General features: G+C 40.3%; 1 protein-coding gene and 1 long non-coding RNA gene across 2 annotated transcripts in view; one reads left to right on the plus strand and one right to left on the minus strand.

The window, feature by feature from the left end:
• The window catches only part of LOC101855787 (Y+L amino acid transporter 2), a gene marked incomplete at its 3' end in the record, with an annotated part of 34,481 nt that overhangs the window by 7,093 nt on the left and 12,189 nt on the right, over positions 1–15,199 (minus strand). Inside the window, 4 exon segments of the mRNA XM_013081910.2 lie at positions 131–254; positions 1,735–1,779; positions 3,264–3,363; positions 4,255–4,380. Coding sequence (XP_012937364.1) covers positions 131–254; positions 1,735–1,779; positions 3,264–3,363; positions 4,255–4,380 — 395 coding nt within the window.
• LOC118477596 overlaps positions 14,911–15,199 on the plus strand; it is a 12,496-nt gene continuing 12,207 nt past the window's right edge. Inside the window, exon 1 of the long non-coding RNA XR_004858485.1 lies at positions 14,911–15,063. This is a non-coding gene — a long non-coding RNA (uncharacterized LOC118477596). The remainder of the gene's footprint in view (positions 15,064–15,199) is intronic.

Here is a 15,199-nt window from a genome sequence, read left to right on the forward strand (position 1 = left end):
GAGAGACAGAGAGAGAGAGAAAAGAAAGAGAGAGAGAGAGAGAGAGAGAGAGAGAGGGAGAGAGAGAGAGGGAGAGAGAGAGAGTTTACATGAGTTATGTAAACTCAGAGGTAGAAATCCTTAACCTTACCACTGCCACAGCAGAAGACGTAAGCATCTCCTGAGGGGTGAGCACTGCAAAGTACGCGATATTGGCTGTGATGTAGATGAAAGTCACCGCAGTGATGGAAATCATGATGCCCAAAGGAAGGTTTCTGAGGGGAAAAAGAACGAGAGAGCATTGGTCAGAGTGGAGTTTGCCCCCCCCCCCCTCTTTTAAAACGTTTACTTTAGTTTTAGTGAGAGTTGTATGGCTCTTGAAACACAATACGATTATAATATACTATAAGTGTCGAAGATTAGAGGTGTTTCAAGCGAGTAGCAAACACAAACAGGAGGAGGAGAGAGAATGACGACAGTGTTTGATGGGAAAGGAGCAAACCACACCTGAGCACCGGCCAATCACACACGTCTAAGAAATGGTTGGCCTGTTCACAAATCCGATGTCATCCAGGCGGTATAGGGTAAGGGGGGTGGAGGGGGGAGGTCACAGTGGGGATGGTACTGTGCCTTAGAGTACGCACAGGCAGCCAGCATTGATCATCGACATGCACGGAGACATGAGAGTAGCTAGAGGCTATACTTTGCTGTCACAAAGATATGACAAATGTTATAGTAATGCTCGTAATTCAGGTCATGATGGCGCGGTACGGCATGATAGTAAGGCTTTAATGCTCCTTTCAGGACCGTAGGGTTATCTTTGGTGGCATCCCCCCACAAAAAAAATAAAAAAATTATTAACAAAATTATATAAAAAAATTAAAATAAAATAAATATATAAAATGTTAAAATTAATAAAAAATTTAGATTCCATTTCTGACGGGAACGATCCATGTGGGAAGAGAGCTGCGATAGCTCATGAGAAGCCCAAGTACAAGAAGACAAGTATCCACTTGAAAGTGGTATGAGCTGTTTCAGACGTAAGCTTCTTTCTGTACATAAATATGTGAGCCCTTTTACAAGCTCAAGAAGTGGTGTGTGTGTCTTTTAGTGATTAAGCTACAGGACCCGTAAAGGGGAGTTTGTGGATTCGGTGGGTCGAGGCTCAGCTCAGACTGATCCGACGTTGTGTCCTTGGGAAATGCACTTTACACGAGTTTTCACATCTAGCTAGGTCCTATCGGTGATGAACGTTTAATTCGAGTGCCCCACCTTTTCCTGCAACGTGCAAACGTTTTAACCTGTTATAGTTTTAGTAAGAGTTTTACGGTACATGCAACACACTAAGGTCATATAAGTGCCGAAGATTAGAAGTGTTACAAGAGAGTAACAAACACAAAAACGGAGGGGAGATAAAGACGAAAGATGTTTGATAGGAAAGAAGAAGAAACCCCCACCAGAGCTCCCGCCAACCACCCTCTAACGTTTAACCGATACAAGTTCGCTATCAAATTTCCTCAAAAGTTCAGGAAATGTTTCGTCGATTGACTATCATGTGCAGTTTGTATAAAAGTTTTAGTAACAGTTTTTACGGCACTTTTAACACAATAAGGTCAATATACGTGCCGAAGTTTAGAGGTGTTACAAGAGAGTAACAAACACAAAAATGAAGGAGGGGAGATTAGAACGACAGCTGACGTTTGATAGGAAAGAAGAAGCAAAATACGCCAGAGCACCCGCCAACCATCCGTTTACCTGTGTGGGTTGATGACCTCATCTGTCAGAAAGTTCAGATAGCTCCTGTCACAGAAAAGAGGGAAGAAAGACGGGTGGGTTTTTGCTTAGATTTCCCTTGACTATATTTTTCCTAAAAAAATTTTATCACTGTCACTATCGTCATTGTCGTAATATAAAAATGCAACAATCAACACAGTCGCAAGAACTGGTACCATCGTTGTTGTTGTTAGTACGAAAAGAACAACAAAACGTAGACTGAGACTTGTGTATTCCTGAAAGTGTATGATATTACCAACAACAAAAAAAGATAACATGTCTTATGATTCCCTTTATTTGAGTTCATCAGGAAAGGGATTAAAAGCAATTATCATCATCATCATCATCATCATCATCATCATCATCATCATCACCATCATCATCATCATCATCATCATCATCATCATCATCATCATCATCATCATCATTTATCCTACGATTTGGCCCTGATTATTATTCATAATATTAAATTCTCCACATTCCTTCTTTAAGTCACAGAAGGTGGTCCTTGCAAAAATAAAAGGCCCCTAAAAAGAACAAAATTATGATGATTAAGGGTTTTTAGAAAAACGTGTCCTCGTTGCAACGAAACTAAAGCTGTACATAGCCCCTCTTTGCATCAAACCTAATGAATTTTGGATATAGCCGGTGTCATCTGGTGCTAATGTTACGACTAGACGCCGTTCATCGTTTGTTTTAAATAGTGAAGTTACTTACTCTGAAGTAACGCTATCGTGGCACACCTATCAATTTTGCATAATCAAAGCTTGAAAGTGGAAGAAATGGGAGCATTCCGTGACCGTTGAGCTGGAAGGTCGGTGTATACGTGATAACGAAAACGTAATCAGTAAATTAATAAGAAAAGTAGGCCCTATTGCCTCTTTAAAAGAGGAAGACATTCCTTTTGCTTCAGATCAACTTTGGGCAGTTTTGTGACAAACAAAAATGATCCAGACACATATAAGCATAATCCTCGTCATAATTGTGACAAACTATGAAGTTCAACCAGAAATATAGTTTTGTAACTGCAACCATAATTTGCTGAGTGCGTCCAAAATTTCTCGATATAATTTTGGTGCATTTTTTAAAAAGGAAAGCACGATAGATTCTTGAAATGATCATGCAATGAGATGGTGTACTAGGGACAGAAACCTTTGATTCGTGGGATTGAATTTGTGCAGAAAAAGAGTGACTTAGCAATACGTGATGATATTTTACCCTTTGCACGCGTTTTTTGTTAGTGTCTGTGTACTTGAGCTTTCATTTGTGTATGTATGAGTATACACCAGAATTACAATATTATATAGGCAAAGATGAAAGAAAGAAGGACCGATAAGAAAGAATGAGTGTGTTTATGTGGATATGTTTGTGCTTTATAACAGTTATTATTGCCACATTTCTCTTATAGGCCTTGACTCTACATTTGTATATAACTGTCTACCTTGAACATCTCTATCTATTTTAGTCAGATGACCTTGGAATGATAATTCAAATTAGGTCCACAGTCTTACCATCCCCCAAAGGCAAAAAATCCGCTGTAGAATGAGATTGATATGGCTCCGGCACTGTAGTCGCTGTCGGCGAAAGAGTTTTGAAAGTTCTCTGAGTGGCCTGGGAAGAAGAGAGGCCTCCAGATATATAAAATTATTAAGCTTTCAATACATAAAATGAAATGATGGAAATCGTTATTTTATTGCCTGAACATTAAGCCTACACAAAATAAAAAGTAGTGTACCTAGTTGTATTACTTGCATTCTATGAACAATTACGAATCATAATATTACGTACATTACGTGGACAATGGTCAGTTTCGTTAATATAGCCAAATGGCACCATTGATCATTTCAGGAATTAAAACACTCGATTCTGTTTTTGTCTAGGAAGGCCTCAGTCACACTTCCTGCTTCAATTCTGTCTCTTTCTTTTACATTTATTATTTCTACATTTAGTTTTGGGTGGGGAGAGTTCGTTCCAGGTAGATCATCAACTCTAAAGGGAAGATCGTATATAGAATTTGTGGAAGCTTGGAGGAAAATATGATTTTGCAGATTTATTTAGCTGGTGAATTTTAACAGGTGATGACGACGGAAAGATGATGATTTACCTGAAGATGATTTTGCTGTTGAGGATTTTCAATTGACAATTGCTGAACTGGTGATAATGTAACTGAAAAGGACTTTTGCTGATGTTTATTCAGCTGAAGATGATTGTCGCTGGTTTTTTAACATTTGAACAAAGTTTAACACATGTCACAATGAGCTGAAGATAATTTTGGTAGATAATATTTATAGATCATGATAATATACTTGATTAGAGTGTAGTTGATGAAAATGATTACCAAAAGAGAATCATAGGTGATGATGTTGTAGCTGGTAATGGTTTTGCTAAAGACAGTCTATCTAATGATGATGTTAGCTAACGATGATTTAGCCAATGATGAAGGACAAAATAAAACGATACAATAGCTGATCATGATTGAGCGGCTGATGCAAAAAAGTATACCGTTTCCGAGCCAGACGAAACCAATGACGATGATGACGATGAGAGCGGCGAGTTTACAGAAGGTGATGGCGGCCTGCAGCTTCGTGACCCACTGTACACTGTGGCAGTTAATGGCCACCAGGAACGCTGAGGAGCGAGAGGAACACGGCATGAGGTCAAAAATAGTTTAACTCTTTTGGACCGGGGTATCAGGGAGGCGCCAACTTCTTCGGAGGCTGCCAATCATGGGGCTAAATTGGCTCATACGTCGAGTGCTGTGTCGTGCGCTGTTGTTTCTCAAATACGAGTTGAAATGGTGAAATGGTATAGGTTCCCCGCCCATATCAATAAAATTAAGTTATTTCAGAGGCAGGACCTCCGAGTTTAATGTCTATCTCCGAATGGACAGAGCCAAAAGGAAATTCATGTAAAATGCCTTTCACAAGGACACAACGCGTCGGACCAAGCTGAGACTCGAAGTCCTGAACTCAGCAAACAGGCTTAGAAACCCGATGAGAACCCCCCATACAAAGGAATCGAACTCACTGCTTCTGCATGCGACAGCTAAGCAAAATAACCACTACATCACAGACTTTAAGAGCCAGTCCGTGGGCGGATGGGGTGGGGATGATGTGGTTACGCCACCTGTAGGTTGAACTACGATTTATTTTCACCACGATGCCTCTCATTCATTCCCCTTAAGCTGCCTAAGAGCAATCAGACTTGTCATGACTGACTATTGATTGCAAATGCTTTACACCCAAATACATTTTAAGGAGGCGTGCCGTTTCGACCCTGCCTGTTAAGACCAGTATGGGCTGAGTGGGAAACAGCATTCCACCAGACAGAGACATCCATTCAACACTTTCTCCTTTAAGAGAATCGAACGGAAGTCTTCGGTATGCAACGGCGAGGGGCCTAAAAGTTATTATTTCTTCACCAGCGCCAGTTGTCAGGAGTGGATATTGTGACAATTTTTCCAACCGACATTTACCCCGTGAAGGAAACAAACCGAGAGATAGTGTCTGTTCACTCTCGTTTCACCCAGTCAAAACTGAGGGTCAAGGCCCTACTACGACAAACCACGGAATGTCTGGGTGATAGACACCACTGCACTCATTCCGTATTAAGTCTGCCTGTTGTTATAGGGCCTCTGACACTGCGGTCAAGTGGTCTGACTCTGACCTAGATGCACCGATAGCTCAGTCGATATCATGCTGAACAAGGGTGCGAATAACCCTGGGTTGAATCTCCTATAAGCTATTTTTTGTGTACACAATTTAGACTATTCAAGACACGGACTTCTCCTTGCCTTGTAGCTATTTTTTAATTGTTGTTCTTTTTTTATAGTATTTATGGCTCTCGTTAATTTGCCTTGGAAGATTGGGAAATGGGTGTTGAAAGTTGGAGGTGTAACCCTTTTAGCAACCGTACATCATTGACGAGAGCGTTAAAAACACGTACTATAATGTTTGATGATGGAAGAGTAAGTGCTGTGACGTCAGTAGTTTAGTGGTTACGCTGTTAGGCTCGCAACCGAAATGTAACGGGTTAGAACCCCATCTGTAGCCCGACGGTGGGTTCTTGGCAAGTGCCATTTACACGAATTCTCCTCACGTCACCCAGGTGGGAATGAGAACCCGGCTACTGACAGTAAAAGGTCTTATCAACTGGTTAGTGTTTGAGCGCTTAATCGGTTGATCGCATTGTATGCTTCTGTGGAAGCCAATAATATTTTTGAGACTTCGGGGGTCTTCTGTGGGAAACATAGTTGTAAAGCGCATGGAAAATGCTGTGGAATATGGGAATGCATTATAAAATTAACAATTTTGTGAGTTGTGTTGAGAGCTTAACCGGTAGCTCCTTAAACTCCATCCATAATACGATTTGTGTCACGGCGCGGAGGAATCAGGCGGTCGTCAATTTTTGGACAAATGGAGTTATTGGTACCATCTTAAAGCTAGTTTATTTGTCTTGATTTCATGATATTTTGGATTGAAGGAGGTAGGGGTCACCTGGTCTCAGAGATAAAACTAGTAAGAAAATGGCTCCCAAAGTTTGGTGACTTCCAACGCTTAAGAGTCTTTGAAAACAGTAAATTTGCATGTTTTGCGCCTTTAATCAGCATTTTAAAAAGTAAAATCAATGGCTCTCGTGGCCTAGAGATTAAGGCGTTTGCCTCTCATTCAAAAGTCTCAGGTTCGAATCCGGGTAGAGACAGAATATTAAAATGTTCTTTTCTAAAATTGTCTTCTTTCACCCCCTTTCCTGTTCTATAGCAATGTTATGTCGTTTGCTTTCGTTTCCACTTTCTGCCCCCACCCGCTCACTTCCTTTGCCCCCTCTTCTGGACTCTTTCTGCAGCTTTTCTACTGCTACTCCTTGGCTCCTTCTTACTGTTGTCTTTCAGCCACACCCCTGATCTTTTGGTAAGAAAGATATATACCTAGCCTTCTCGGACAAGGGCGAAAAATCTCTGAGGTCCTGTGTGCAAGTTGTGCACTTTAAAGATCTCTTGGAGGTCTAAAATCGATAAAAGTGGGCTTCTGCTGCCACCCGGAGAAAATTCAAAATCTCCTACCAACTGAAAAATTTTTAATGTGTCCCGCGCGCTCCTATGACCTTATGCAGTTGCGAGCGCGGTAAAACACTTATGAAAAAAAAAAAAAAATAAAATCCACACATAAATGTGTTTTTAGATGGACGTTAAAGGTACTAAGCAACAACAAAAAATGGTAGAAATTGCTAAACCGTCAAAGAAATACGTGTCTTCAATTCATGACTTTGACGAACGCCTGATTTCACCATGTGGCCTCACATTTGGTGCATTTAAAGTAATTCGTTCTAAATGGATTTTTAAAACAAATCTGTGTATTCATTATTTGGCAGTGCAAGTAATAACTTTTGTAAAAACAATCAGTCTTTTCCCCAGAATTGATAGTTTATTGGTTCGCCATAGCTAGCGTGGTGTTTTCTATAGGACATATTTTTGTCTTCTTGAAGGGTCTGCCTTCCACAAAAATATGAATGTCAACAACAAGAGAGGTTTTCCCTTTGCTTGATTCTAACACCTTTCCTAAGAGTCATTTCCAAGGCAGTACGTGTGTTTCTACCAGCTCATGCCCGTGTGAAAATTCACCTCAGATGTGAAAAAAAAACGACAAGAAAAAAAAGGTGGACATCGAAAGCAATGGACAATCGGTGTTTGATCTTTTTGAAGTTGTCTGCCTCAGCGGTACACAGCTAGGAAAACAAAGTCAACAAGAATAAATTGATACAAATTGACTGTCGATTTTTAATTTTTTTTTTCAAGAAATAGTATCAAATATCAGAGAAGCTTGTGTGTCCTCCACTCTAGGTAGAAATAAAGCGGACAAAGTGAGTGATCTAATTACTGATAAATGGTCCTCGATATTACGAGTTTGAGTTTGAATAAAGAGAAGCACGTCGGCGCAACAATGGCCATTTAGTGCTATGAAAAAGTAAGGTAGACCGACACACAGAAACAAAAGAGGGACTCTAAAGAAGTAGGAACCACCAGTGGCGCCCTCCAACCAACCACCTATCTCGATATTTTGTGTATCACGGAATTGTGGTTACGGGAGCAGGGAAATTATGCCGTTTTGTTAACAATACGATCTATAAATCAATAATTTATTATTCAATCAAATCCTTCCCGTGCAGCGGAGGAGGAGCAACATTTATTTTTAGACCTAATGTATTCCAAGTTACTACGAAAAAAGATTCCTTGTCACCCATGTGGGGATACTTTTCTCTTATTATCCCAATTTCTGTCCCAAGTCCACCACAGGTTAAAATTTAAGTAAAACATGCTAAACCATCCGATTGTGTGTTGGAATTTCTAAATATAATTCCACCTCTGAAGATGTACCATTCATTACAACTGGTATTTTAAATTCTAACTTTAGCCCCGTAAACTTTTCATTAAAAAGGAATGCCACCTGCAGACAGAAAATAATTCAAAGCAAATATTTATTCATGTACTTTCCCATAAATGTCACTTCATTCAAGAATGAGCCATTTTCCTTGTTGAGACTGATTGTGGAAAAAGTATAAAACATTTTGGCTAAAGACACTACCGATAGTTTGTTTCTGATTATTGATTTGGGGTATTGGCATGTTTTTGTTTTGTCTAAATTTGAAACTGTCCGAACGTGAAAAAAACCCTTTTTAACATCCCCGGTGAACTGCTTACTCTATGAGCTCAGTTTACCCGTATAACAAACCAGTTTGACGGGGCAGTCATAAATTACTTTATTCTGGCAACATTACGCGACCTCAGTGCTTTCTTGTCCTATCTCCATTTTTTTAAACATTGAAAATGTGACTTCTTCTTAATAATAAATAATAATAGATAGATAGCATTTGTATAGCGCAAATCCCCGCTCAACAGCAGGCGCTGTGCGCTTTACACACCTATTATTACCCCAGCAGACCATAGAACACTCCAAAACATTCTCAGCTTCCCGGGAAGCATACAGTGCAAGCAGCTGATTAAGCACTCAAACATTAACATACTGACAAGATCTTTCGCTGTCTATAGCCGGGTACCCATTCCCACCTGGGTGAAGTGAGGAAAATTCGTGTAAAGGGCCTTTTCTAAGGACACAACGTCGGGTCCCTGACGGGATTCGAACCCACGACCTTACGGTTGCGAGTCCGAGAGCCTAACCACCAGGCCATCGACGTTATGAACTTAACTGTTTTCACTTTTATTAAAACGGAGATAGGACCTCAAAGCACTGAGGGCGCAATAAGATGAAATCAAGCAAATTGTATTAGATATTCTTTTAAAAAATCGTGCTCTTTAGACCATATTACCCAACAGCCTTTCAAAGATTGTTTAGATGAAATTGTTCCATTCTTTTTTGCTTTGTAAATGACTCTCACATCACAGGCACAGTACCAAATTGTTTAAAAACAGTACATTTAAGGCCCATTTTAAAAAACAAAATCTGGACTTTACGAAAAGGACTTTAACATTTTTAATCCAGTTTCAAATCTAACATTTTTATCCACAAATTTGGAAAAGTTGTTCCTATTAAACTCCGGTCAGGTAAATTAATCTTAGTGTAGTTTGCCAGACAGGATACAAGACACACAATAGGACTGTGACAGCATTACTTAAGGTCTGTACTGACTTTCTAATTGGAGCTGATGAAAGAAGTGTGTCTTCTTACTCTTTTTGGAGCATTCGGCAATATTCCATACCACTGGCCATGACGTCTTACTTGAGAGACCAAGCGATGCTCCCTAGGCGTCACCTCTCAAACATATTTTGTTTACAGTGTGTACCCAGCCAACTGTTGATATTTTAAGATTATATAGCATACATTACTATTTTTCTGCTGATGACGCTCAGATTCGTGTCTACTGATTTTGATCAAATGTAATTTTTATTCGAATGAGCAATGTATCCGATAGATAAAATTATGTGTGGTCAGATATTAATTATGAAATAATGTTGAGTGCAAGTATAAGGCAACTAGTTATCTTCCTGTACTGCAAATTGACATCAATACCCACATCATTCGTTCAACGAAAAGGCATTAAAACTGAGGGGTTCTGTTGGATTTAGATATATTATGTCTATGTCCTCCCAAATTAGCCAACTCAGCAAAAGAATCAATTTTCAACTTGTAAAAAAGATGCAGAGGAAAATAAAAATGGCAATATACAAAATTACATAAGCAGCAGCCAAGGAATAGATGACAACATTGGTTTGTTTAAAACTAGATTACTGTAAAGAGATGTTGTCTGATATAACGGCTAAAAGACGTTTAAAGTTACAAGTTCTTCAGAATCAATCAGTAAAATCATTACTGGAACGAAGGAAATTCGAGCACGTAACACCAGTTCTCAGAAACCTCCATTGGCTGGCAGTAAAACAAAGGTCCGAATATAAAACTGCCCATTGTGTTATAAATGTCAAATGACACTGGACCTATAATCTAAAACAAAATTCTTGAGTTAAATCATCCAATCAGAGCTGAAAGATCAGCCAACGACAAACCGATCCTTAGATATCCCCTACAGATTAAAAAAGCAGGATATGTTCAAGCGTTCCTTTTTTATACTTTAGTCCCATATGGAACAAAACTGCCTCATAAAATGTGGAATGCCCGTATTATTCATACTTTCAGAAACAGCAGAAACATTACTTATTCACAAATGCATGCGTGTCATCGTTTGTCGTACATACTCTGGTATGTCTCTGATGTACATGTCTGACGGTGAGTATGAAGAAAATAAGAGAGAGAAAGAGAGAGAGAGAGAGAGAGAGAGAGAGAGAGAGAGAGAGAGAGGGGGAGAGAGAGGGAGAGAGAGAGAGAGACACACACACAGAGTGAGAGAGGTAGGGAGAGACAGAGAGACAGAGACCGAGATAAAGAACGAACATTTTATTGTTTGTTTATAGCCTTTCCAGTAGATTTTTATTGTGACCGTGGGGAGAATTTTACATTGCGTTCTACATTTTAGCACTTGCATTAATTTTGCCAAGCTCAATGCGAGCCATGTTTCCACCACTGACTGCTTTTGGTTTTTCTTTCATAAAAAAATAGATGCATAATATGAGGTTCTACATAATAACATTATATACCTGCCAAATAAGTAACGTGATGTCTCTTTGACTGTAATGCGCGTTGAGCTTCTTTTTGTTTTAGAAAATTGAAAAGAGCAGAGAGGAAATACGATGTCATAAAAAGCAGACTACTTGATAAAACAAAAACCCATCTCCACATAGGAAGAGAACATAGGTCTTGAGGCGTCTTGTGGTTAGGCTCTCGGACTCGCAATCGTAAGGTCGTGGGTTCGAATCCCGTCAGGGGCCCGACGTTGTGTCCTTGGGAAAGGCACTTTACACGAATTTTCCTCACTTCACCCAGGTGGGAATGGGTACCCGGCTATAGACAGCGACAGATCTTGTCAGTTTGTTAGTGTTTGAGCGCTTAATCGGCTGCTTGCACTGTATGCTTCCCGGGAAGCTGAGAATGTTTTGGAGTGTTCTGTGGTCTGCTGGGGTAATAATATAGTGTAAAGCGCATAGAGCCTGCTGTTGAGCGTGGATATGCGCTATACAACTGCTATTTATTATTATTATTATTATTATTGTTATTCTGAATGCAATAGTTCAGCTCCTTACCGCTACACCATAAATGCCAGTAGGGTTAACTTGGGAAAACAAGCAGGCTACGCACTCGGGTATAGAAAAGTTTAAAAAGCTAAAAAGGTTTGAGTAAAAAGTATTTATACCGGAAGTACTCTATGAAATCATAGGTAATACTCATGTTATTTATAATTCAATGTTTCATAGTTGTGACCTCATCTGTACAGCTCAGGTCAATACGAGTTTAGCTTCTTTTTTGTGTAGTGGCTTTTTTACGCCTCTGTCGACTTAATTTAGACCGTTTAGGGGACTGGCTTCGACCCTGCCTGTCAGGCCAATCTTGGCTGAGGTACAGGTAGAAACATCATCTCTGGAGAAAGACCGAGTTATTCCGCTCAAAAATTACCCCCACACTGGAATCGAACCTGGCTCTTCTGTTTTGGACGGCGAAGCGCCTGATTCTCACACTATAGACTTCGATTGAGCTGCTTTGATGCTGCTGGAAGGGTTAACCCTGGCTGAGTGGGGTACTTCACTCCTGCCGAAAGGTGAACATCATCAAACAAATTCGCAATTTTCCTCAAGCAGGAATCGATCTCGTCTTTGCGCGCAATGTGAAACACTTAACCCTAGAAACCACCGACACCGATTTGGTATTTCCTAAAATAACAAACGCTTTGACCCAGAAAAATGGTCTCGAGGTTTATATAATGTGGTCTTGGGGCAAATGTTCAACTGTTCTAAGCCCAGGTTGCAACTTTTTACCTCGAGAGAAAAAAAATAGTTATTTTGCATTTTTTCTTACTTTTTCAACATTTAGACTTTGGGTTTCGACAAAACATTCTCGAGCTCATGCAACCGATACCAGATTTTAAAACCTGAGATAAATTTCAAAAGTATGGGGTAAGCAGCCTTCATTTCATTAGTTGGCCCACGATACATAAATAAGCCCTACATACGCTTCCAAAAGTTGCGTATACATTTCAAGACTGTGTTCGCATTATGACTATCAGAACAAATTTTAGTATAATGGCCCGGTTACACGTAACGATAAATTGTATAAAGACTGGATGATTTAGCGACCGTACGATAAATCGTTTGGTGTAACCACAAGATTGTACAACATTTGGACGATAGGACGACGGTTTGAAGACTGAGTCGAGAAATCAAGCGCTGCTTGATATTTTTCGTGTGATCACGTTCTAACCGGGGCTTAACTCATATCAGGAGTTCTTTTAATTGTTTGTTGTCGGGCGATAGGGTGTGTGTCTTGTTTTGATTTTTTCTGTTTGTTTATTGTTGTTTTTTATGTTGTTGTGTTGTTCTGTTTAGTTTTGAAAACAGGACGTCATCTGTAGCTCTTCCCATGCCAAAATGATTTTCACGGTTGTGCCATTCCAGTGTCATGAATATGTGACAGGTTAAGCTGGTGGGTTTGTTGTTTTTATTTGGGGGGGGGGTGGTGAGTGTTTTACGGCGCTCGCAACTGCATAAGGTCATATGAGCGCGCGGGACACACCTAATACATGTACTTTTTAGTTGGTAGGAAATTTTGAATTTTGCCCGGATGGCGGCCGAAGCCTACTCTTATCGATTTTAGATCACCAAGGGATCTTTAACGAGCGCAACTTGCACACGGGCCTTCCGAGATTTTTCGCCCTTGTCCGAGAAGGCTAGGTGTAGATCTTTCCTACCAGAAGATCAGGGGTGTGGCAGAAAGACAGCTGTAAGAAGGAGGCAAGGAGTAGCAGTAGAAAGGCTGCAGAAAGAGTCAGAAGCCCAGAGGAGGGAGCACAGGAGGTGAGGGGTGAGGGGGTGGGGGCAGAAAGAGGAGACGAAAGCAGACGACAGAATATTGCTAGAGAGCAGGAAAGGAGGTGAAAGGAGACAATTTTAGAGAAGAAAATATTTTGGTCGCTACCCGAATTCGAACCCCGAACCTTTGAATGAGAGGCCAACACCTTAACCTCTAGGCCACGAGAGCCCCCCCCCCCCCCCTTGTTGGTGTTTGGAGATACCAGTTACTGAACTTTTTGATTCAAGAAGAGATACGTATCAAAAGAAAGGCAAAAGCTAAAGTACAGGAGAACAATGTTTGTTAAAAAAGATATTATCGCTCGACTGGATCATGCACATCGAAATGAGTGTCTGTTTTGCAAGGGGGGGGATAAAATCCTTTGAAAGACAGATTTTGGACTATTGCGAAAAAAAGTCAAAGGTGCGTGAGGAACAATTTATGCATCGCCTGATAGTGTCCTAATATTTCTACCACGGAAATACCTTGTTGCGATACCTCGGCTGCGTCTCTTATAAGCATGTCTATGTTGAAAGCAGTGCTAACTGTAACCAACCACAACTCAACAATATGTAATGTAGTAAGAACATTTTTAAAAAAATAAATGATAAACCCAAGGAAGTTCCCACTGAGTGTTGCTTTTTAGTAAAATTCACGATACAAATTATACGATACTTGCCTGCTTGTCTGTCTATCTGTCTGTCCCTCTCTCTCTCTCTCTCTCTCTCTCTCTCTCTCTCTCTCTCTCTCTCTCTCTCTCTCTCTCTCTCTCTCTCTCTCCTCTTTGTCTTTCTTTCTGTCTCTATTGTCTCTATCTATCTCCCCGTCTCTCTATCTCCATCTCTCTCTCTTTCTATCTCCCTCTCTCGCTTTTCTGTCTGTCTGTCTGTCTGTCTGTCTGTCTGTCTGTCTGTCTGTCTGTCTGTCTGTCTGTCTGTCTGTCTGTCTAGTGCTGGCCTGGAACAGACACAGGCAATCATAGCTCTCCCCCAGTCCTGTACAATGTACTTGCTCATTCTCTGAAATATTGCATTATCCTAACTATATCCGGTTGCCCAGAAATTTAGACGTTTTAAATGCTTTCCACAGTCTTTTTCTCGACTTTTCATTTTAGCATCATTGTCGACTGGCTGCACTAAACACTGACTCATTTGTTCTTTTTCTTCCTCGAAAATCTCCCTATTCTTTTGATAGAGAGCGTTCTCAATTTGCTTCCGATCTCTTTTATTCTTGTCCACCGTTCACAGCTATGTATACAGGTATTGACCTTGTTTACCCATGTTTTCAAAACTTTGATTGGTCTTTGCCCTTATTGATCTGTGTCTGTTCTTTAAGGAATAGGGTTCATTGTGTACTATGTCATTTGGAGAAATAGAAACAGCTGAATGAAACCGTGATTCCCATGAAATAAAATATGTACCTGTTGATATGACCCAAAGTTTCCTGTAAGTTCTTAAATCATACCTTCTCTATGTGACACTGATAACGGAAACCCCGGTCACTTCACGAGTTGACACATCTTATCAGCTCAGATTATGTTCAGTGTGTAAATGATACCCTAGATAGCTTGTGTCTGTCTTGACGGCGTTCTCCGTTATCTGCTGTTGCGACATTTCTGAAGTGGACAGATAAAAAGTTTACGTTCCCGATGGAGACTAAAAAGCGCACATGCCCTGCAAGAATACGGTACGGAGAGAAAATTAGTCTGTAAAATACTACAGCTCCAAAAGGTTCAAGTCTAGTTTGAGAAAAGATCAGGACATCGACACGATAACATCCACTTAAAGCTCGGAAAAGGCAAGATAGACTTACTAATGACATCTTTTAGGCAGCCTCTCGGAGTGATCTAACATTCTGGTCAAGTTTGTCCTTGTCCGTCTTACTTTCAGCTGACAACGCCGAATTGGTAGGTATCGTAACAGTTTTTAGATAGTATTTAAATCCCTTTCTCTTCCCTTGAATCTAATTCAAAAATAGTACTTGACTGATTTGGGATTGTTGTGAGTGTGAGTGTGTGTGTGTGTGTGTGTGTGTGTGTGTGT

The sequence above is a fragment of the Aplysia californica genome, unplaced genomic scaffold (genome assembly GCF_000002075.1).
Source record: "Aplysia californica isolate F4 #8 unplaced genomic scaffold, AplCal3.0 scaffold00151, whole genome shotgun sequence".
Classification (NCBI taxonomy): Eukaryota; Metazoa; Mollusca; class Gastropoda; order Aplysiida; family Aplysiidae; genus Aplysia; species Aplysia californica.